The 25,998-nt window shown below is 32.4% G+C and overlaps 1 protein-coding gene across 9 annotated transcripts in view; it reads left to right on the forward strand.

The window, feature by feature from the left end:
- Positions 1-25,998, forward strand: part of STXBP5L (syntaxin binding protein 5 like) — a 397,145-nt gene that overhangs the window by 273,258 nt on the left and 97,889 nt on the right. For 6 of the 9 annotated variants that reach the window (XM_031959714.1, XM_031959715.1, XM_031959719.1 and 3 more), the window contains 3 exons: positions 2,667-2,792; positions 11,827-11,978; positions 13,863-13,934. In XM_031959714.1, coding sequence (XP_031815574.1) covers positions 2,667-2,792; positions 11,827-11,978; positions 13,863-13,934 — 350 coding nt within the window. The remainder of the gene's footprint in view (positions 1-2,666; positions 2,793-11,826; positions 11,979-13,862; positions 13,935-25,998) is intronic. The other 3 variants (XM_031959716.1, XM_031959720.1, XM_031959722.1) reach the window with 1 other exon arrangement.

The raw sequence follows: 25,998 nt of genomic DNA on the forward strand, positions 1-25,998 counted from the left end.
CCAAATCATTTCCAATGGAGCAGTAATGAACTGAACCAGCTATGCCCAGAAAAAGAACTCTGGGAGATGACTAAAAACCATTACATTGAATTCCCAATCCCTATATTTATGCACACCTGCATTTTTGATTTCCTTCACAAGCTAATTGTACAATATTTCAGAGTCTGATTCTTTTTGTACAGCAAAATAACATTTTGGTCATGTATACTTATTGTGTATCTAATTTATATTTTAATGTACTTAACATCTACTGCTCATCCTGCCATCTGGGGGAGGGGGAGGGGGCTAATAGGTGAAAAATTGGAACAAAAGGTTTGGCAATTGTTAATGATGTAAAGTTACCCATGCATATATCCTGTAAATAAAAGGCTATTAAATAAAAAAAATTTAAAAAAAAAGATAGATTCCATAAAGAAATTGGTACGTGAATAAAATTTTGAGGAACAAAAATTTAGACAAGTAGAATTAAAGAAGGAATGCATTTTAGAAATGAGGGATTGACTGTATGGATATATAAAGGTACTATATGAGATGCTGGGTTGAGGAGAAAATTGGCTATCTGTAGAACAATTTACAGTGATTTATAGTGTATGAAGGTAAGCAATGTGAAAAAAAAAAAAAGGTGGAAAGAGTAGGTTGAAGCCATAGTCTGTAGAATCTTAAATGCTAAAGCAAGAAATTGGGACTTTATTCAAGTGGTATCAGGGAATAATGGAGATTTTTGAGTAATAGAATGATATAATCAGGCTTATATCTTAACTACTACAAAGAGACAAAACACCAAGGATAAAATACCTTAGTCAACAAATGGAGAGAGATGGCTGCAAAAACCAACACTGAGTTAGAATATAAACTCAGTTGTAAAATCTTACAGCGTGCAGTAGATGATAATTAGAAGTATCATCTTATTAAGAAAAAAAGGAATGGAAGATAAAATCAGTTTTAAAAGTGCTTGGTAAGATAGCCAGGTATACAAACTCATTCCATGGATATTTAAGAATGAAAATGGAAAGACCAAAAAGAAAAACAGAAAAAAAATTGTCAAGATAATTGTAACTTATTATGGGGAAATGGAGGTTGGATTTGATTTGTTTTTATCATTAAGGACAGTCCCTTTTTCTCCTTTTTCTCTCTAAGTGTAATTATCACTTAATTTGTCCTTAGACACCAATATAGGGCTGAAAATGGACATTTTCCATCCTACAAAATTTATATCTGCAGACTTCATTTGAGTAATAATTCAAATTATAATTCTAATATTTTCTAATCTTAGTTGTCTTCTAGGCATGTCAAAGTGTCACGATATATTAAGATTTAATCATTTGTTCAGTAATAGATATACTCATTTTAGCTCCTACCTTTCTTTCCTTAACTCTCCCTTCACTTTCGTCTCATTATAGTTTTGTTTGCAATTGTCCAACAGTTGGATATGATTATAGACAGCCTGTTGAAGAGTAGACAAGTACTCATCGGGAGCCTAAAATAAGTTGCTATAAATTATAGTTTGGAAAACCTCTTGTTTTTGGCTTAGTCTTTTTCTGTTCAGTAACATCTCAGTGCTGTAACTATACCTCTTCCTGCCTGATACCCCCTTTTTTCTGTCCTTTATTTTTTCTGGATCTGCCAATATCAAGAATTTCTATTTGGTTTTAGAAATTTCCATTTTCCTAGCTGATCGGGATCTTGTCTATGCCTTACTGGATGAAAAATCAGTCAATCTCAATTAAGCAAGACATTCTTCCTCCTTCTTCCTGTAAAAGGCTTGAGCTACTCTTAGGACTTCAGCTTCTAGCATATTGGCTAGCATACAAAAAGTGACTATAACTGCTTGTTAAAATTAAGAGGTTTTTCTCCTGATTTCTCTGGTTGTTAGTGAACTCCTATCCCTAATACTGTATGTGGATATTTTATATTTATCTGTGAACATGTTCTCTCCTAGTAGAATATAAAGTACTTGATATTTGGATATCTTTCAATTTTGCTTTGTATCCCCAGTAATTGAGTTCTCATATAAATGCTTGTCAAACTGCATTTTGGATAATGTCATACTCTAGCTTACCTTGAGAGATTTTGGATATCCCAAACATACTGCAAATCATCTCCTACAATGGAATCACTTACTCATTCTATGAACATTTATTAATCTCTCTTCTTTTAAGTGGTGTTAGATGGACAACAGAAGTAGGAAGCATTATCTTGATCTCAAGATGGTTACAATTTATTTAAGGATATAAATAAACATGTAAAACTTTTAGAGAACTTAAATAGAAAGCTGGAAAAATCTTATATCTCACTAAGTTGCTCTATTTGGTTACATGCCATATCTGGTGCCTTTCAGTTCAATGATTCTTATTATTCAGTCATTTTCAGTTGTGTTCTATTCTTCATGACCCCATTTGAGATTTTCTTGGCAAAGATTCTACAGTAGTTTGCCATTTTCTTCTCCAGCTCATTTTACCAATGAGGAAACTGAGGCAAACAGGATTAAATGACTTGTTCAGGGTCACATTTGAACTCAGGAATATGTCTTCCTGATGCCAGACCTAGTATTGTATCCACTGCACCCAAAATGATCCTATATAAACCTAATAAGTAAGCATGAGCTAGTTTCTTTTTGTTCTGCTCAAATATTTATATTTTTTTATTTATTTTACTCTTTCCTGAAGTGTTAAGACACGACCTGTTCGGATGCCTCCAGGTTATCAAGCAGAACTTGTTGTTCAATTGGTGTGGGTAGATGGTGAACCTCCACAACAGATCACTAGTCTCACTGCAAGCTCTGCCTATGGCATGTAAGTAACATACTCTTTCTGTTTTATCTTATTCGATCTTAAAATGGGAAGTTGACCTAACTTAAACTATTTGGTTAGACTAGAAAAAGAAGACTTTATTCTTCCTATTCAGAACATAATGTCCAGTAGTCCAGAAACAATATCTTTGCTGACATGTATAGTTTCTAAATCACTGATAATTTTGTTACTTTGGTTGTTGTAGTGAAGGTGATATCATGAAGGAAAAGGGGACAAAAATATTCTATTTATGGCTCCTTATGGAAAGGAAGGAAGCAAGGAGGGAAGGAAGAAAGAAAAGAAAAGGAAGGAAGGAAGGAAAGAAGGAAGAAAGGAAGAAAGAAAAGAAGGAAGAAAAGAAGAAAAGGAAGGAAGGAAGGAAGAAAGGAAGGAAAGAAGGAAGGAAGGAAGGAAAGAAGGAAGGAAGGAAGGAAGGAAGGAAGGAAGGAAGGAAGGAAGGAAGGAAGGAAGGAAGGAAGGAAGGAGGGAAGGAAGGAAGGAAGGAAGGAAGGAAGGAAGGAAGGAAGGAAGGAAGGAAGGAAAGCATTAAAAAAAGGAAAGAAAAGAAAGGAGGAGACACTTTATAAAAAAGATCCTCCTTACTTTGAAGGGCAAATAAGAAAAAATTAACGAGACCTTTATACACTTGATAAGAATCTTTGTTCACCTGTGGTGTCTCTTTATCTCTAATATGTTCAGAGATACTCTGATAGTTTCTCATCCATATCCTTGCACATACAAACATTTGGACATATTGATAAATTGTCTTGGGGGAGTCTGGATGGCTCAGTATACAACTAGTTATTATATACCTTGGAACATTTTACTCATTCCATGTACATTTATTAACCTCCCATTATTAAGTGCTGTTGGGTATTAAAAAATAATTAGAATCCATTTTTCTGACCTCACTGAGATTTAATTTAAAAGGTGAAAATATAAAATATCCAAAAAATGTAAGCAGAAAACTGGAGAAACACTATGTAACTCTAAGCCACCATAAATGGACCATTGTATTTTAATTGGCACTTTATCACAACTCTATAAGATAGGGCAGCTATTATTGTGACCGTTTTCCAGGTAAGGAAACTACTGGATTTTTTTTCTCTTAGGAATTCTGAGTTTCAATGAACTAAGTAGACTGGGTGATTCAAATAAATTTGACATTAATATGGTGAACCTTCAGGAGCAGAGGTCCCACCAGTTAGGGTTGGAGATGTAGCAGATCAAGGCTTCCATGTTCACCAGAATGAGATCAGACTCACGAGTAGCATCTACACTCCCAGACTGTGAAAAATGGGGAGACCCAGTTTTTCAAGGTTATATCACTAATAATTATTACCAAGGAAGAAATATTGAGAAAGTTCTGTGGAGAAACAAAAAAACCCTTACAGATGAAATCAGCATAGATTTTTATACTCAGTGACTTCAGCACAAAGATAGAGTCAAGGGGAAGATGGTGAAAAATATGTAGGAAAATGTGACACAATATTAAGACAGAAGAAAAACCAAAGTCTTATAGGCAATGCTGTAGCCATAAAACATGACTGCATTTTTTCTTTTTTTTTATTTGATAGTATTTTATTTTTCTGAATACATTTAAGGACAATTTTCAGCATTCATTTTTGAAAGATTTTGAGTTCCAAATTTTTCTCCCTCTCTTTCCTTCTTCCTCCCCAATATGGCCAACTATCTGATATACATTACATATGTTCAGTAATGTAAAACACATTTCCACCTTAGTCATATTGTGAAATAAAAAACAAAATAAAAGAAAAAAATCCATAAACAAATAAAGAAGTAAAAATAGTATGCCTTCACCTGCATTCAGATTCCATCAGTTTTTTCTCTGGATGAGCATTTCCATCATGAGTCTTTCGGAATTGTATTGCTGAGAAGAGCTAAATCTATCATAGCTGATCATCAGACAATATTTCTATTATCATATAATGTTTTTCTGATTCTGTTCACTCACTACTACATTTTTTGAAAAGAATTATGTTATGTGTTCTTTCTGACCCCATTTAGGATTTTCTTGGCAAAGATTGGGTTGGTTTGCTATTTCATTCTCCAACTCACTTTATGGATGAGGAACAGAGGCAAAGAGGACTAAGTGACTTGCCCAGAAATACACAACTAGGAAGTATATGAGAACAGATTTGAATTCAGGAAAATGTGTCTTCCTGACTCCAGGTTCAGCATTCTATTCATTTTGCCACTACCTACCTTCAAGAAGAATTAGGAGTTTCTAAAAATGTTAGTTATCAAATATCACAAAACATGAAATTAATTCCATCCAGTAAAATTGCAAACTTGTTTTTTTTGTTTTTTTATTTATTTTTTATTATTATTGTAATAACTTTTTATTGACAGAACCCATGCCAGGGTAATTTTTTTTTACAACATTATCTCTTGCACTCACTTCTGTTCTGACTTTTCCCTCCCACCCTCTACCCCCTCCCCTAGATGGCAAGCAGTCCTATATATGTTAAATATGTCATAATATATCCTAGATACAGCATATGTGTGCAGAACCAAACAGTTTTTTTGTTGCACAGGGAGAATTGGATTCAGAAGGTAAAAATAACCCGGGAAGAAAAACAAAAATGCAAACAGTTTACATTCATTTCCCAGTGTTTTTTTCTTTGGGTGTAGCTGTTTCTGTCCATCATTGATCAATTGAAACTGAATTAGGTCTCTTTGTCAAAGAAATTTACTTCCATCAGAATACATCGTCATACAGTATCGTTGTTGACATATATAATGATCTCTTGGTTCTGCTTATTTCACTTAGCATCAGTTCATGTAATTCTCTCCAAGCCTCTCTGTATTCATCCTGCTGGTCATTTCTTACAGAACAATAATATTCCATAACATTCATATACCACAATTTACCCAACCATTCTCCAATTGATGGGCATCCACTCAGTTTCCAGCTTCTAGCCACTACAAACAGGGCTGCCACAAACATTTTGGCACATACAGGTCCCTTTCCCTTCTTTGGTATCTCCTTGGGGTATAAGCCCAGTAGAAACACTGCTGGATCAAAGGGTATGCACAGTTTGATAACTTTTTGGGCATAGTTCCAAACTACTCTCCAAAATGGTTGGATTCGTTCACAACTCCACCAACAATGCATCAATGTCCCAGTTTTCCCGCATCCCCTCCAACAATCATCATTATTTTTTCCTGTCATCTTAGCCAATCTGACAGGTGTGTAGTGGTATCTCAGAGTTGTCTTAATTTGCATTTCTCTGATTAATAATGATTTGAAACACTCTTTCATATAAGTGGTAATAGTTTTAATTTCATCATCTGAAAATTGTCTGTTCATACCCTTTGACCATTTGTCAATTGGAGAATGGCTTGGTTTCTTATAAATTAGAGTCAGTTCTCTATATATTTTGGAAATGAGGCCTTTATCAGAACCTTTAACTGTGAAGATGTTTTCCCAGTTTGTTGCTTCCCTTCTAATCTTGTCTGCATTAGTTTTGTTTATACAGAAGCTTTTTAATTTGATGTAATCAAAATTTTCTATTTTTTGATCAATAATGGTCTCTAGTTCATCTTTGGTCACAAATTTCTTCCTCCTCCACAAGTCTGAGAGATAAACTATCCTATGTTCCTCTAATTTAAAATCACAAACTTGTAAAAAAAAAGTTAATACAAAACTAGAAAAACAAGAAAGAAATTTTGTATACAAATGAATGTACTTTAATATTTTTTAAACAAAAAATTTTGGCCCCAAACAATAAATGTATAAAAGAATATGCTTCAACACAAATTAGCTTGGTTTTCTATAAAAAGATGCCAGCATCACTTCATAAAAAATAGCAGTTGAAAGGCAAAACAAGTTTATAGAAAGTTTGGCAATATATTTAAGACATCTCCTCAAGAATATTTAAGGATGAGTTTATGAACTAATGAACACTACAGCTTAATTTCTGATAAAGTCAAAGACCTTATCTTAGGATAAGAACTTACTATTTTACAAAAACTTCTGAGAAAATTGGAAAGTAGTCTGACAAAAACTAGGTATGTATGTACACTATACTTTTAAATAGGATAAAATTGGATAAAGGGCTTAAACACAAAGTATAACATCATAAACAAATTACAGAAGAAGAAAGAAATTCTTTCCAAATCTAAGAATAGAAGAACAATTGACAATCAAGCAAGGGATCGAAAGGGTCATGGAAGATGAAATGGATAATTTTGAACACATAAAATTTTAAAAATTTTGCATCTAAAATATAGCTAAAATTAGAAATAAAGTAGGTAACTGGGGCAGGGGAAACTTTTCAGTGAGGTTTTTTTGTCTTATTTCAAAATATATAAGGAACTAATTCAAATTTATAAAAAATAAGAACTATTCCAAGTGATAAATACAAGAATATAAATAGGAAGTCTTCTAAGGAAAAAAAATCCAATCTATCAATAGCCATTTTTAAAGCTTCAAATTATTAATAATTACAGAAATTCAAATAAAACCAACTCTGAAAAATGCAAATTAAAGCAACCATCTCATACCCACAATATTGTCAAATTTAACAAAAATGGGAAATGACATGTTGAAGGAGTTTTAAGGAAACAGGCACATTAATGTAGTATTGATAGAAAGGTGAATTAGTTCAACCAGTCTGAAAAGCAATTTGTAATTATGCTCAAAAAAATTACTAAATTCTGCATTCTTTGACCCAGAAATACCATTATTAGGACCATACTTTAAATAGATCAAAGAAAAAGCAAAAATTACTTATATAATCAAATGAGGTGATAATTGTATGAGATAAGAGATAATTACAGTATCTGGCACATATTAAATGCTATGTTAATGTTAGTTGTTATTATGATGATGATGTATACAAATATGTGTCATTTTGTGATGTCAAAGAACTAGAAACCAATAAAGTGCCCATAAATTTAAGAATGGCTGATTAAAGTATGTTATGTGAATGTAATAGAATACTGTTGAGCTGTAAGAAATGATGAAATGGAAAAATGTATGTCAACTGATTCAGAATGAAATGAACACAGTAGAAGAATAATATATACCACCACAAATAATAACAAACAACTTTGAAAGAATTACAAACAATCAATGCAATGATCAAACATAATTCTAGAGAACTGATGATAGAGTTCTCTATCCTCTTTCTGATACAGAAGTAGTGAGTATAAAAGAAGATATGTCATTTTTGTACATGACCCATATGGAAATTTGTTTTGCTTGACTATACATATGTGACACAAAGATTTTATGTGTTTTTCCCCCAGTGAAGTGAGGAGACAAAAAGTCTGTTTTTGTTCAATGAAAAACTTAATTTTAAACAAGAACAAAGCTACCCCCCCCCAAAAAAAAAAAACAGACAAAAATGTAGATCTCTTGAAATCTGTAGAAAATTATTTTCTTCATCTGTAACAGTAGAACCACATTTGAGGGTGAAAAAATCAGTCTCTTATATGCTATATTAGGAAGTAGAAGTGACACTAAAGAAATTAAGTTAAGAATACCATGTGGATTAGACCAAGTATACACATATTTAAGCTAGAAGTAGTATGATTTTAAAGTATCAAGGGATCTATTTTCAAGGTTTTTGAGAAATGGAAGAATTTCACAGGTATAGAGAACACTTCTAAAAACCTGTCCTCTTCCTAATTTGCTGATTTCTATTGAGAACACTGACATCTTTCTAGGAGCAAACGAATACAACCTCTTAGTTATCCTCAACTCATTCATCTCCATCATCTGCTACGTATGATCAATCTGTTAATTTTGTTTCACTTCTCATATGGTTTCTATACTAATTTGATCTCTTTTTAACATTTCATGTGAATTATTACAACAGCCTTCAAATGGGTCTTCTCACTTTCAGCTTCTACATTTTCTGATCCACTCTCCAACCAGCTTTCAAAATGATATTGTTAAAGCACAGATCAAAACACTCCTTCCACAGTTAAAGACCTCTACAGTCTACCTTCCATCCTGTCTTTTTGCATTGATTTTACAACCCCCTCTCATATTCCACATTCCAGCAAAATTGTTATGCTTGCTATTCCATATATACAACATGTCATTTCCTATCTCCATGCCTTCACATAAATGCTCCCCCTTCTCACCTTTCTCTTGGATTACCTACTTCAATTCATGTCTTAGTTCAAGTGCCACCTCATTTATCCTCCTGACTTCAAATTACTCTGGGTCTATTTTATATTTGCTTTTCTATGTACATGTTCTCCCAAGTAATCTCGGGTCAAAAATAATATTCACTTTTATCTTTTTGTCCCCTTCCTAGCATTCTTTGTATAAACTGGGTATTTGAAAAAATGAATTGGATTGACTAATACTGAAAAAGTAGGATAGGCTGGGATTAGATTTTAGAGGAACTTTAGTACAAAAAAAGAGTTTGAACACTATCTGATATATTTGGCCTAAACAAAAATAGATCTGTAAATTTATTTGCAGACATCAAGATTTTAACAATTAGGACTATAAGCAGCAGAACAATTGACAACAGAAAAATGTCCAAAGGTTCTGGAATTTAGATGAGCCATGGAAAAGAATAAATCCATGTGTAACTACTTAAAGTCAAATAATCACACATAGTAGACCAGGTTATTGCAACATGGAAATGAGTTACATAAAAGACCACAGTTATTTTATGAATGACACCTGGAGTAGAAAATAGGATACTCTCAAAAACAATACATACTCTAAAATGCATCTTTCATGTACATATGAAGAACACCTACAATGAAAAAAAATAATAAAAGACATATTACAGTGCTATTCTGGTAAATATTTAATAATTGGCTTTCCTCCCCCTCAAAATATACTCACAACACATTTGTAAGTTCACTCTGCATTATTAGCATTTTCTTCACTTTCTTAATCAACAAAATACAAAGCCAAGCCCTGATTTGTAATTTTTCTTGTTTATGTTCTACAAATAGAATGTATCTTTTAGCCAGTTTGTACCCTTTCTCCCGGGCTACAGATAAACTGCACAGCAATGTGATATATGATAATTAATCTATAAACGACTACAACAGGTGTCTCTTCTCAGAAGAATTTTGTTTATATAGTACTTGGGATACATACAAGTGTGTAAAAAATAAATATGGAATTATGTACCTATAGGTACAGATATATATATATGTGCACATATATAATCCCATATCATTATAATGGGTTGTTCAAGAATAATTCCTTTCTCCATTTACATTTCCCTTTTTCTCTCATTTTTAATTGGGTTCCTTTCATTTTTCTCTTTTGTAAAAAAAAAAAAGTTTCACAGAAGATATTAGATAAAATTTAAAAGTGTGAATTTGCTACAATATAGCAATAGCTAATGATATAGTGCACAGAATTCTGGTCCTGGAGTTAGAAAGACTCATCTTTCTGAGTTCAAATCCAGCCTCAGACACTTACTAGTAGTATGGCAAATCACTTAACCCTTTTTGTCTCAGTTCCTCCAAAAAGAGCTGGAGAAGGAAATGGCAAAACATTCTAGAATCTTTTCCAAGAAAATGGCTTTAAAAAAACTGAAGAACAAAGGGATAGGGATTGAGATTTCGTTGATTTGGGGAACTACTAATGAGGAAATCCTTTCTCTTTCAATCAAGGTCTGCACCTGCTCTGCCATTTATAATCTTAGTGTGTTACATAGGGTACTGGAAAGTTAGATGATTTACCCAGCGTCATATATCCAGGAAGAGGTGGGACTTGAACTCAACCTCTCCTGACTCTAAAGTTGACTATCTATTATGCCATGCTGCTGCAATAGATGTTACTATTTTTCTCATTAATCAGTGTATGTGTGTGCAGATGAAAATACATTTCTTTATTTTAAAGATACAGCACTATGTAAATGCATATTGGGAATAGGATGGGAGGAATATTTTTTTCTAGAAAAAAAATGCTTGAAGACATATTAGGAGAGTTTTAGGAATTTGTCTTCTGGCTCTTTAAGACTAAAATTTATAAGCATCTGCAAATTTTGTAAAATATAAGTCTATGGGGCATCAGAACTGAGTAATGAGAAAAAATATGTATGCTAGGAAATTAAGTTACATAAATAGATATGTAACTTAAATAGATAAAGCCTATATTTAACCAACTGTAAGGGATAGTTGACTAAAAAAGAGATGAGATTTTTTTTTAAATCACAGGCTTATTAAAAGTTCTAAACAAAGCATGTCAAACATGGAGAGAAAGGGAAAGCTAGAAAATAGAGTGGTTATAACATATTTAAGAGGGAATTGAGATATTTGCCCAGCTGAGTATTGTGCTACCATCTATCAGGGAACATGAGGGGCACACCCTTTAATAAAACTGAACTCAGATGAGGAACAGGCAAAGAAGTCAAATTAAGGATTCAGTACAAATGAGTAATAGTTTGCTTGCTGGGTCTCTGACTTTCTATTCAGTGCCAAAACCATAAATATTTCAAATGGTGATTTTGTACTTTTCATCCAAAAATCCTGTTGAATATATATATGGTTTCTGAGAGACAATTTGAATGGTGTTTAGTTAGCAAGTAAACATTTGGCTTTTATATCCAATAAAAGGCATCTAATTACAATCAATATCTATTAAAGACAAGGAACCTTTCTGTCATTTATTGAAACACCACCTACTTGAATGACTATAGGAAAAGCTACTTGAACACTGGTATAAATGACAGAACTATAACTTTTATATAACTATAGACAATACTCTAATTTTGAATGGATAATCTGAGCAGCATACTAGGCTTGTGTACAGTGCATAAGAGCAATTAAATTCTACGATACTTATAGACAAATAGAAAAATCATCTTATTACTCCTCCTTCCCCATATAAAACCCAGATATCCTTTTTTCAGTAACCCCTTCTTAAGAGGAATCACTTCATTCTAATATTTAGATATCATTCATTCAATTATACCCTTTATAGTTATATAGCAAAATAGTCCTATGTAATGCTTTCATCATTTTCTTTATTGTCACCTACAATATAATAGAGCCAAATTTTTCTCCTTTTGTTTTTTCATAGTGTTGCATTTGGGAACTGCAATGGATTGGCTATTGTGGATTTTATGCAGAAAACAGTGTTGCTAAGCATGGGAACCATTGACCTATACAGATCAAGTGATCCATACCAAAGACAGCCAAGATCTCCTCGAAAAAACAAACAGTTCATTGCAGGTAGGAGATAAAACATATTGGTTGTGGGTTTGATTCACTTATTTTTTTTTCTTGTCTTTGAAGCTTTTTAAATGCATGACAACTTATCAACAAACATAATTTATATAATTTCCTTAAGTAAAATTAATTAGGAAAGTTACTGTCATGGCTAAGGTTTTATATTTCAATAATATAGTGAAGTCACTAAATAAATTCCTTCTATCCTTAATCCTTGAGAAATAATTGAGACCATAGCTATGTTACAAGTATGTTATAGATCAAATGAATTGGTTGATTTTCCTATCAAAAGCCTTAACGTTTAATTAATTAATAAGTTGTTAAAATGGAAGCTACACAATATTAAAAACATTCTCATGTCTGACTGAATTTTTCAGCTTTCATCTAAATATCTCATATTGCATGAATATCATTGAAGTGTTTAATATATTTTGCTAAATGACAGGAATTTTCTGCAAACTGATAGTTTTTAAAGGGAAAATTTCTGAAGAGCTGGCACACAGAATACATTCAATGTATGCAGTTGGTGAAGCAACAAATCAAGTAGTGTTATTTTTTTATTTTAAAAAAATTTTTATATTTTTATATTTTAAAAAAATCTCTGCCTTGCTTTCTGTAAAAATCCAGTTAACTATTGGAGCCTTTGCTCCAATATCTACCTATTCAGCTTGTTGCATTACAAATAGCACTACTGTTAGATGTATGTTATTATTTTTGCCATAGTATATGTGCCATAGTAACATTTAGAAATGCTATGAGAGAAGATAATTCTTTTGATTGAGAAAAAAATCCAAACATTTCCAAATTCATTCTCCTTATAAATCTTTCCCCAAAATCTTCAAAGAGTACATTTAGGCCTATTTTAATGCCTGTAAAAAACCCTTGGGCTTTCCATTTCCCTTGTATTCTTAATTTACACACAGACAGTGGCAACCAACTGCCTACTGTGGAGTCAGTTTTCTAGTTTACTTTCAAGGAAATACAAACGGTCCAAACAACTACAGAAACAGATGTAGGCTCTGCCATTATCCTCCAAAAGAAGGGCAGAGTCTTTGCCTTCAATATCATGAACTTACAAAAGTCACCATGATATTAAAAAAAAAAAAAACTGACTTTCTGAAAATTTGATAGGCATTTACAAAGTCATTTTTTTAAAAAGTAAAATCAAGAATAGAGAGAATTCATGAATTCCATGAGGACCCCAGAAGTGGTACAATTGTCTGAAGTATCGGATTAATTCACAATATTAAACTAAGAAATGGTCTAAAAACCCAGAGAATTTATTTTAGATATCATATTAAATAAAACATAACTATTCTGAAGATAAGCAATGATAATTTAATTAAATTGTGATATTTAAGGATTTAAGAATTAACTTTTGTGGATTAGAATAAAACCTTTTGGTAATAATAAATCTTTTGTTGCAATTATAAAATACTGATTCTAGGGCTATAACTTTGGGAAAAAATTTGAATGAAATTATAAAAATCCTATTGGTCTGCTCAATATTCTTTTACAAAATTACTAAGAACTGAAATCCCCAGGTTTTAAAATTTAACTTCTATAAAGATTAACTCGGTCACTTTGAAATCAGGAAAAAAAAATTTTTTTTGCATATAGGTTATAATCTTTGATTTTCTTCTGCTTCAAAATTATTCAGCTAAGCAATATTTCAACTGCTTTCTTACCATCCATCACCTCTTAATTTTTTAAATTAATTTACTTTCTTAAATAACTTTTCTCTGACCTGATTACCAAACTTGCTGCAGTATCTTCACCTTGGCTGTTGTAGATGCTGGTTATGACATCACTTAATTTCCACTTTAGATTGTTTCTCTCTCTTTTCTCTGCCTGCTGCTGATGCTGGTGTTCTGGCATGTTCCAAAGACAACTTTTGCATGCGTGGCCTGTCTAACTTTTATCCTGATTTAACGAAACGGATCCGTACTTCCTATCAGAGTAAGTTCTATAAAGGTTAGGCAAACTGCTTTCATAACACTCATATTGTGCTTGAGTTAAAACTGTACATCTGTGCTTAATAATGTGTTTCTTTAAACACATTCAGCATGTTTGCATACTTTTTGCTTTCTTATGGAACTGTAAAATGCTTGTTTTGATAATAAAGTTATTCAACAAGTACTTTAAAAACATTAATGTTATGTGCCTGGTGATTCTTATCCATTATTTCGGTGTTTGTTCTGAAATATACAATTTGTGCCATCCCTGTTCCACTAGTGTTGTGTCAGTACCTTTTATTTTAAGAGAGAGAGCTGTTACAAATAATGTATTAGTTATGTCAGCAATAATAGTAATTGACTAGTCTCTTATACCTTGACTTTGATTTACTGTAAGGTGGTAACATAGCAGTGAGGAATAATGGAAAAGCCATTGGTCAAGAATAAGGAAACTGATGGTATTTGCTCTGGCACTGATTAGCTGCATAATTTGGGGAACATTATTTATCCTTTCTAAACCTCTTACCTTTTAAATGAAAGGAATAGACAAGATAATCTATAAAGTACCTGCCAGCTCTGAAATTTTCTGATTCTAAAGGAATGAAATTTTTCAAATGAATGTGACCCTTCTAATTTGTTTTGGCTGGCCATTTAGCTCCCATGAGTTTTTAATTATCATATGCAGTGACTGAGTTTTTAATTATCATATGCAGTGATTCATATATATTTATTTCACGCCTTACCCTTTCTCTTGAGCTCATTTGAGAGATATTATAGAGGTAGAAATAATAACATCTGGCAAATGTGAGGTGAAGAATTGAGGATAAAGCTTGGGTTGTGAATGCTCAGAAAGCTGGAAAAATGGACATATCCTTAACAGAAATAGAAGTGTTCATTAAAGAGGTGAATTTTGGGGAAATATTATGAGTCTTTTTTGGAGCTGTTGAGTTTGAGGTTTCTCCTGGACATTCATTCTCTCTCAAATCTAACCTCTCTCTACTTACACAGCTTCCACCTTAGTTCAGGACCTTATCACTTCTCACTCAGACTATTCCAATGACCTTTTAATTTATCACCCTCATTCAGTTCTCTTGAATGTATTATCCTTGAGTTGATTATCTTGATTCAAGTCATTCTAATTCATTCTTCACACATCTTCTAATATGATTTTCTTTCAGGTCTGATCAGGTTATTCTCCTACTCATTAAACTTCAGTGGCTCCCTACTTCCACTATAATAAAATCTAATTCCTCTGAAGGTTTTTGAAGTGCTTCATAAACTAATCCTAATCTATATTCCAGTCTTTCCTGCTTTAAATTTTATCAAACTGGTCTTCTTTTCATTGCTTACACATAGCACCCCATCTCCCAATTCTATGCCTTTGCGCAGATTGTCCCCCATACCTAGAATTCATTTCCTCTTCACCCTTAACATCACAGAATCTTTTCTCCCCTTTGAGAAAAATCAAACATGACTTCTTATAACATTTTTCTAGTCCTTTCCTTTCCCCTACCATTATCTTCCCTCCATAAAAACTATACATTTAGATATTTTGCATTTATTTTTGTATATATTGATTTGGTAGATATATGTTTATGTATATACATGTGATGAATGTGTATTTTAAAATCAGCCAGAGTCAGGAATTCAGGTTAAGGGAAAATCTTCAATCTTTATTCTCAGTAGAGGTGAAGAAGGATCAGAGGCAAAGGGGGATCAGAGGTGAAGGGGGGATTGCAATAGCAATGTGTACAGCTGAGTCAAGAAGCCAGCCACACCAGAAGCCAGGCAGCCTTCTCTCTTTCCGCTCTTCTCTCTGCCCCTCTGCCTCTACCCCCCAAAATCGTCATTTCCTATACAACACATCAGGACTTGCATAGAGAGTGGGCAGGGACCATTCTTTCTCCAAGTATATATATTAATAGAGTATGGTCCAATTACTATTTAGCCTCACGTGCTTGGGACCTCAGTGCCTCAACTTGAGCTCCAGTCCATTACATATACATACACACATACACATACCTTGCCTCTTTTCCTTCATCAAGTAAAAAACTCCTTGAGAGCTGGAATTATTTGTGTTCTCAGTGTCCAGCACAGTGCCTGATCCATACTAGGTGTTTATAAATGTTTGTTATTTGGTTAATCTAAAAAATATTTCCATATCCCTCTTAAGCCAATATTACTGTTCAATACTTTATGATTTAAGGGGTTTTTTGTTTGTTTGTTTGTTTTTGTTTTTTAAAGTATGGAGTAATTTTGGTGTTGAAAAGCATATGCATACCCAAAGACTTAGATTGGATTAGGCTATTGTAGAATTTGGAGAATCTTCAATATTTTGGGATCCCTTATGCCATCAGTAAGAAATATCAATTAAAACATTTGATTATTAACCAAATGTAATGAATGTTGTTTTTACAAACCTGAATGCCAGATCTTTGGAGGCAGGAAGCCCAGACCTACGGTAATAGTAGTATAACTAAAATGAATCTGTATTTTATTGGTTAGATCTAGTTTCACCAATTATATAAAGAGAAACCACAGGGAGGGAAAGGTACACTGAATATGGTAGTTGTGTAGGCACTCAATTGACAAGAGGAAGTCTCTCCTCTTTCTCCAGGGTATAGCAGTTATAAAAAGATGACCAGAAGGCCATTGCAGTAGTCCAAATAAGAGGTAATGGATCCCTGAACTAAGGTGGCAGCACTTCTATCAGTCAAGAGATGCATTTGAGAGATATTATACAGGTAATAATTTACAAAGTAGTTATTATTTCTAAAGTCAAGATTGTGGCTATTTTAGTCCTGGCCTACTGAACTACTGAAGATGAAGATTTAAGCATTTAAGAGTTGGAATTGAAGTCACCATCATTAGGAAACTTGGAGATGGTGTGCCTCCCTTTTATAGAGTATACTAGTATGGACCCATGATATTGGCAAATGGGAGGGAAAATGGTTGGCGCCTATTGAATTTTAAGTAGTGAGGCATTCACTAGAAATAGCATGAAGACAATTAGATTTTTCTTCCTAGAAACCTGGGCACAAACATAGAGAATATATGTGGCTAGATCACATATTTAAAAGAGAAAAAACATTTCTAAAACAGCTTAATTACCCTCATCTTCTGCCAATGTCATCAAGAAATTTTGTTGGGTCTGCTCCATGCTGACAGAGTATCTGTGCTAGATATCTTGTTTCTCTGTTAGGCATAGCATCTCTGCTATAAATATATTGTCTTTGCTGAGTCACTGCTCATTTTGTGGTCAGTGAGTTTCTCTCTGTTATCAAACCTCTGAGATTTATTTATTCAAGCTCACCTGCTGGTCATTGAAGTTCCTGTCTACTAAGGGAAAGTGAATACAAAGCCTCTACCTCATAATGAAAGGCTCACTATTTCTTCATCATGCTGAGACTGTGAGCCACCATTCCCAGAAAGAGAACAGCTTGACAAAAGCCAGACAGACTGTCCCCAAATTAAAATTGTCTCTTTGCTTTCAACCTTCTCTGCCTGGTACTAAAATGAAATCCATTTCCCAGATAGCTAATTGACTTGAGGTTTGAAATTCCCTGCAACTTACATATGTCCCTTAGAGATATTGTGTGTCTGCCAAACATCATTTCTTTATTCTCTGCCAAAGAAACAACACAGAATTTCTGTAGAAGCTGAAGATACAGGATCCATGACTATGAACCACTACATAGAATTTCCAATCCTTGTATTTTTATCCGTCTGCATTTTTTATTTCCTTCACAGACTAATTGTACACTATTTCAAAGTCCAATTCTTTTTGTACAGCAAAATAACTGTTTGGACATGTATACATATATTGTATTTAACTTATACTTTAACACATTTAACCTGTATTGGTCAACGTGCCATCTGGAGGAAGGGGTGGGGGGAAGGAGGGGAAAAGTTGGAACAGAAGGTTTGCAATTGTCAATGTTGAAAAATTACCCATGCACATATCAAGGTAATTAAAAAACTATAATAAAAAAAGATACAGGGTCCAAAAAGAACACTACACATTTCACCCCTAAAATCCTCTCAGAATTGTCATACAAATGAATCTGGGCAATCACAAAAGTTAAACTCAGAGTATAAAGGTACATAATTCTTTATATCTGTTAGTAGCAAAAAACAAACAAAACAAAAACTCTTCCTATTATGCTATAGTTTGAGCTATTCAAAATCTTAACCTTTAATTTCATCTTACAAACAGACATACCTTATTGAGATTGTTATTTAGAAAGTGCTTTGGAAACTTAAATGTTATATAAATGTGAATTATTTGTTACTTAATGTACTTATTAAACACCTCTTCCCTGTAAGTCTGAGCCACTGGCTTACAAAGGTTCTTTTCCTGCCCCAAAGATTTTATTGGTATTATCTCCACCTTTGTTTATCCTTGTTGATAACAAATGGTAGCCATTGATTCTGCCCACACATTTAAGCCAGAAGAAAGTTGAGATAGAATAGGCTGCCTTCTACTTAGAAAATCCCCTTGGTTAGAAACCTCAAAGCTGAAGAAACTTTGTCCAGAAAACCCTTCTCTTCCTCCTGCAAACCTGCAAAAAAGAACAGCAGTTGATTCTTCTCCTCTATGGCAGAAAAGATGAGAGCCAAGGGAGAAATGGAAGCAGAAGACCAGTGGGAATGGACAAACTAGGCCTGAAGGAAAAGGGATTGAAACCCACTAAAGGCCAGTATTGTCCTCTAAGAAACTATTTATAATAGATTCTGAGGTCAGGGAAAATTAAATTTCCCAATGTGAGAAGAGGTTGAGACAGATTCACAGTGTAGCATCAAAGGTAATCCTCTAAGCAGTGGGAGAAGTCAAAAAGAAAGTGATGGGAGAATATTTTTTAAAAGACTGAAATACCAAAGATTTCGGAGGAAAAAAATTCAATGAAGAACCTAGAATATAAACAGATAAATCAACTATATGAGGGGGAAGAATGAGAATAAATTACCAAAGTGATTGCAAAGCTCTACTAATAAATATTGTAAGAAAAAGGAAATTAAACCAATGTATATAGAAATACAGAATCTATTGAATCTTAAAAAATCATAAAACAAGAAGATACTATAGAATGGTTCAAGAGAGAAATGTAAATACTAAGAAAAACTTCCAAAAGGAGGAAATATGAGAACTTAGAGCTTTCAAAACAGAAATAAATTAGCTAATAAGAAAAATATAAATTCATAGTGACTAATTTCTCCAAAGATACTCATTATGTAATATCTTAGATGTGAAATAAATTCTGAAGTGAAAGAAAATGGTAGGAAATATTGTCACATCAAAATAGTTTAAGCAAACCTGATTATATGGATAAGGTTCTAATATTAAGGGAGAGGAGACAAAACTATCTATTAAAAGAAGGCACCACTAGAAATAAATGTAAAAAGGAGGGAATGAACAAAACTATCCTTTAAAAGAAGGCATTACTTAGAAACATGTGGAGGAAAATATAAACCTACGTGTCATAATGTTAGGTGTAAATAAATTAAATGATCTAATTAAAAGAGAGTGGAACTATAAATTAAAAAAAAGTTCAAAATTTCTTGCTAAAAAAAAAAGAAAAAAAGCACATCTAAAAAACCAAAGACATAGATAGAATCAAAACAAAAGGCTGTAACAAAATTTACCATGCAGCTAAATAAGTAAAAGTAGACATTGAAATCATGTTATCAGACAAGGTAAAAGTTAAATTTTGCTACATAAACAGATAAACAAAGAAATTATATTATGTGCTGTAAAGTTACCCATGTATATATCCTGTAAATAAAAGGCTATTAAATTAAAAAAAAAAAGAAATTATATTATGCTTACAGAAACCAAAGACAACAAACCAATACTATTAAACTTATCTGTCAAAACATCTAAATTTATATAGGAAAAACTAATTAAAACTGCAAAAAACATTAAAAAAATAGTAACTCCTTTTGAGTTTTACAGATAATTGGAAAGATTTTTTTAAAACACAATAATATAAAATTTAACAAATTATTGTAGAATTAAGAACTAAAAGATTTGTGGCATCTTCTGAATGGGATTACTAAATATATAACTTTTTTTGAGCACATATGGCACTTTTATAGAAATATATTATTAAGGTACACAAAATTACAAATAAATACAAAAAGTGAGAATAATAAATGTAATTTGTATATCAAAATGCAATTTTAAAATAGTTATCAATTAAGAGAGTCCAAACAAATGACATAGACTTAAATGGAGGTTTAATAATTAAATCCTAAATAATATATTGGTCAAAAAACAAATCACATAAACAATTTTAAATGATGTGAAGGAATCAGAGTCATGAGATGAGATGCAACTAAGTCTGAGGCGGGGCAGGAAAGAAGAAAGGAAGGAAAGGGAAGCTATTCCTATCTTCATATAGTAATAAAAATGAAAAAGTTGATGCATGAATTTAATATGCATTTTTAAAAATTAAACCAACAAATAAACTCAAAATTAACATGAAAGAGGAAATCTTGAGAATTAAAGGAGAAATAAATTAGAAGCCAAATATGCTCTAGAACTGTTAAAGCTTTTTTCTTTAAAGACTAACAAAATTGAAGTCTAACTCGATTAAAAAGAAGATACAAAATCAATTTAACAAAATAAAGAAATGAGCAAGGTAAAATATAAACCTAAAAGAAATTAAAAATAATTTTAGACTCTAATTATATTCTAAAATGAAGAACTTAAAGGAAATGGAGAAGTAAATAAAAAATTCAAAATATCTAAACTTAACAGAACAACAAATAGAATTCTTAATTCAATCTCATACAAAGAAGTTGATCAAATTATAAGATAATTTTTCTCCTTTGCCCATCAAAACATTTTTGATCTTGGTGGATTTATAGAAAATTCCATCAAATATTTAAAAAGCAATTGATATTTACTCTATACAACTTAATTTCAAAAATTGAAGGAAAATCTCTAACAATCCTTTTTTTTCAGATAAATATAGCCCTAATAACTGAAACAGGAAAGATAAAACAAAGAAAAAAGAACTATAGACAATATTATAAATAAATAGCATTTCAAATTTTTTAAAGAAAATCTTTGCAAAATACCATAAAAATCTATCATCAAAAAAAATTGATTATGATCATATTGGAGTTATAGCATGGATAAAATGATAGTTAAATATTAGAAAAACAATTAACAGAATCATATTAAAACAAAAACATCCAAAACTACATCATTGTGTCAATAGTTGAAGAAAAAGCCTTTGAAAAAAGTATAATTTAAAACCCCCTACAAAATGTAGTTTCAGAGGGATCGTTTTAATGTTCTAAAAGTATCTATCCAAAAATAAAAGCTAGCAGTATGTTCAATTGGGGGAGAAACTAGAAGCTTTCCCAATAAGTATAGGAGTAAAGCAAAGATATTGTTCTCTTTATGCATTATTATTTCAGTTGGTCAGTCCACAAACATTTATTTAGTACCTAAGATGTGTCAGGCACTATACTAATAAATCGACATACAAATACAAAAAAAAAAAAAAAAAAAAAAAGGGCAATTCTTGCCCTTAAGGAGTTTACAATCTAAAGGGGAAAGACAACACACAAAAGGAAGCTGAAAAATAGTGAATGAGGAAAAAGGAATGGCATCTAACAAAAGAAAGCAGTTAAAAGGGAAATGAAGAGATAGCTGACCTCTGGGCCTTTATTAAATGGAGGTTTGGGGAGTAGCTCCGCTTTCTGCTCTCCAAAGAGGTCTCAGAGGCAGAGGGTATTGTGGACTGTGATCAATAAGACTGATAGAATCTTAAAAGATAAGATTCTTAAATGATTTAGATAAAATCATTTAAAATTTACTTGGAAAAACAAAAGATCTAAACTATAAAAGACAATAATAAAGAAAATGAATGACAAAAAGGGAAATAATAAGCTCTGTTATAAAATAGCAATTATCAAAAACAGTTGGCATTAGTTTAAAAAATGGAAATGAAACTAATTAGAGAATGAATAACAAGAATATTTCAACTTTATAAACTCTAAATAACTTGGGGAGGGGGACTCCTTATTTTATAAGTACCACTGAGAAAACTGGAAAACAGAAATTAGGTTTAAATCAGTACCTTTTCCCATGTGCCATAAGAAATTCAAAATAGATATATTATATGAATATTTTAAATCATCTCATAAAAAATTAGAAAAGAAGTGGATCAAATACAATTCACTGGTATAGGAAAGGAGGGAGTTAGTAATAGAGATAAATTTAGTTATGTGAAAGTGAAAAACTTTTGCTCAAATAAAATTAATTTATGTAGGATTAGAAGGGAATTGTTCAAGTGGGAGAAAGATCTTAATCTTAAACATATTAATTATGGGCCTGATAGCCAAGATATATAAACAGCTTGAAGACCAAAAGCTATCCCCCAAGAGATAGGTATTCATAAAATATGAACAATCAAGTCTCAAAATAAGAACTGCAAACTATTAACAGTCATAAAAGAATGTACATCAAATCAAAATAATTATTGATTTCACTTCATGTACATTAGCAAAGAGGAAGGGATTGTGAAAAGATAGGCATAGTAGCGCATTATAGCTAGAGCTGTGAATTGATACAACCATTCTAGATAGCAGTTTGGAAATATGCAAATAAATAACTACTTTTTGCCCCCGATTCCACTACTGGCAAATTCTTTTTTTCCCCCAACATTTTTATTTATTTTATTTGAAAAAAACTAAGAAAAACAGAAAAGGAATACAAAACAAAATAAAACCAAACAAAAAAAAAAAATTACCAGATCAAGAAAGTATATATATCAGTAGAAGAAATTATATTAATGAATGAATGTCCTTTTTTTACTTCTTTATAAATTGTTCTTTAGTTCTCTGCTATGGACCTTATTTACTTTATTTTTTTTCCTCTTTTCATCCCCCTCTACTACCCGCAACCATAATCCCTTAATTACAGTTAAGAAAAATTGTATTTCATATCTACATATGTAGATATATACATACACATACACACACCCCACATACACACACGTCATTCCTGTCCTTATTGATTCTTTAATTAAATTCTGCTCCACAACTTGCCTTGCATAACTTAACCTCCCCCCATCCAAGACTCCCTCCCTTGCCTTCTTCTCTCATCCTTTGCTTCCCTATCTGCCCATCCCTATCCCCTTATTTCTTTATAGATTTTGGAGGATGCTATTTTCTTCATCATATATTTGTAGTGTTGCCTGTTGAAGCCATTCCCAATGTGAATAGGTTTTCAGAATTACAAACCCTCCTCCCCTTGGTAATGCCTCGATGTCTATTCTTCCTCTGCACCTCATTTGTATAACATGATTACTATTTTCATCTTTACTCTGCCACTCTTTCTTTTAAGCTACCCTTTTGTTGGTATGAATCTTAAATATACAGCATACATTTCCTATGTAAAACACATACACACATACACATAAACAAACTAAAAATTTGTCTATGTTTAAGCAGTTTGTCTGTGTTGAGTTCCTTAAAATTGATTTTTGATATTGGCTCATATGTTAACTTTTCTGTTAGATTCTTGTTTGGTTGATAGAAAATCCTGAAAATCTGCAAGTTCTTTGAATGTCCATTTTTTCTCAAATTTATAAATTTGTATCAAAATTATTCAAATTATAAATAATTTTGCTGGATATGATATATTTGGCTGCAGGCCTAGTTCTTTTGATTGTTTTAGATATGATTCCAGGATCTGCAGTCCTTTTTTTGTGGCTGATAATAAATTTTGTACAATTCTAATTGTAGCTCCAACATATTTGAATTTTTTTTCTTGTTTCTTACAAAATTTTCTCTTTGATTTGGGGGTTTTGAAATTTGGAAATTATATTCCTGTGTGTTTTCCACAAAGGGTCTTTTTGAAGGGATGATCAGTGGATTTTTTCTATATCACTTTTCCCTCATATTCTGTCACTCCAGGGCAATTTTGTTGGGCTATTTCCTGCATTATTGTATCAAGGTTCTCTTTTTGGTCAGAACTTTCTGGTAGTCCAGTTATTCTTATATTTTCTCTTCTTGATCTGTTTTCCAGATCTGTCATTTTTCTATGTTTCACATTCTTTTCTATTTTCTCATTCTTTAAAATTTGTTTTGTTATTTTTTGGTCTCTTTTAGCTTCATTGACTTCTCCTTGCCCATTTATAATTTTCAAAGCATTATTTTCATCTTTGACACTCTGTACTTTCTTTTCAAGTTGGTTAACTTTTTTTCCATAATTTTCTTGTTTTTCTTGGATAGTTTTTTTTTTTTAGTTCTTCCTCACTGTCTCTCATTTGATGTTTAAATTCTTTTATAAATTCCCTTTGGGTAAGGAGCTGAGGCTTCAACCATAGCTAGCTATCCTCAGGAGTCCCTACTTGAAGTTTCTGTGGAACTAGCCTGTAGGTGTTTGCACTTCAAATAGCTTAATTCCCTAGTTCAGGTCTTTCTTCAGATCTTCTCGGGTTATATGAGGAGGACCCTTGTTCTGCTCCAACTCTTCTTGATTTTTCACCAGTCTATGTTCACTTTGAGGCACAAATTTCTGTTATTGGTGGGGGAAATTAGGAGAGCTTGAAATCTGTCAACCTACTCAGCTATCTTCCCAGAATCTTTTCCCTACTGGCAGATCCTTTAAAATCATTGACAAAAGAAATGCTCAATATACACCAGAAATATCTATGGAAATACTATTTGATTGGGAATAGCGCTTTAAGGTTTGCAAAATGTTTTATATAGATTATTTCATTTGATTTTCAACAACCCTGTGAGGTTGACATTGTTATTTTCCTTGTTTTACAAATAAGAAAACTGAGAGAGATTAAATGATTTGCCCGAATCATCCAGCTAGTAAATAAGAAGTTGAATTCAGATCTTCCCAAGTCCATCTAGTTCCCAAACAATTGGAGAATGGCTAAACAAAATGTGGTATGTGAGGCAATGGAATACTACAATACTTTAAGAAATGATCAATATGATGTCTATCGAGCAACATGAAAAAATGTTTAACAGATATAAAGTGAAAAAAGCAGAATCAGAAAAACAGATATACTTGACAACAATAGAAATGGACGATAATTGGAAGAATAAGAAACAAAACAATTGAACCTGAATGCTAACAAAATTATTAATGACCAAATTTGGCCACAAAGAAGATATATGAAAAGACATCATCCCCAGTTCTTTCTCAGAAGGGTACATGGATATGCTACACTGTATGTGTGTGTGTTGTGTGTATGGAGGGAATGTGTGTGTATGATGTCAGGCTTTGGATACATTGATTAATGTTGCTAAACTTTTTTTCTTCCTTATTAAAATTAAAATGTAGCTCTTTGGAAGTAAAGAGGAAGGAATGATAACAAGACTCTGTTTTTTTTATAAAGGGGATCCCTTGATAAGTTAGGAGAATGAATTTCAGTTCATTGATACAGTAGGGAGTCAGAATACAAATGGTGAGAAATAAGAGCAGGGTATTGGAGGTAATGAATGTAAACAGCTTCTTTTGTTTCTTAGAATTTGACTAGATAGTCATTCTTCATTATTTCATAATTAAATTGTTGTTACTAGAACAATAGCAAGAGGTAAAAAGTTCCAAGAGGGTAGAGAAAGGGAACATAAGTTCTGAGGCAAGGCAGATCCTAAAATAGTCCATATTAGTTAGGCCAAGGTGCCTTGATACATGGATGCCAAATGAAATGTAATCTGGGACTGACTATATATAATGGGTTGAGGTGTTTTCATTCATTAATCAACCAAGACTGCTTACCCCAAGAGTGAATTTCAAAAGCTGAATCAATTAATTCCCTTGGGATAAAAATGAGAAGGGAGATGGTGGGGTTGTTCTTTGAAAGTCTTAGTCGCAAAGTTATTCTCCATGGGGGAAAAGGGGACAGCTGTGCAGCACATAGTGAGATCTTCACTTTGGGTAGGTCCTAGTGTCTTCATGTCTAAATGGAATGTGAGGAATTGTCTCGAGTTGGATATGTTTCAGTTTTTCATTGTTCTTCCTGTAATTTGACATCCAGTATTTCCAAGGTGGTCTGGCCTGGGCCAAATACAATAGGATTAATTGTATC

Source organism: Sarcophilus harrisii, chromosome 3, assembly GCF_902635505.1.
Source record: "Sarcophilus harrisii chromosome 3, mSarHar1.11, whole genome shotgun sequence".
In the NCBI taxonomy this organism is placed as follows: domain Eukaryota; kingdom Metazoa; phylum Chordata; class Mammalia; order Dasyuromorphia; family Dasyuridae; genus Sarcophilus; species Sarcophilus harrisii.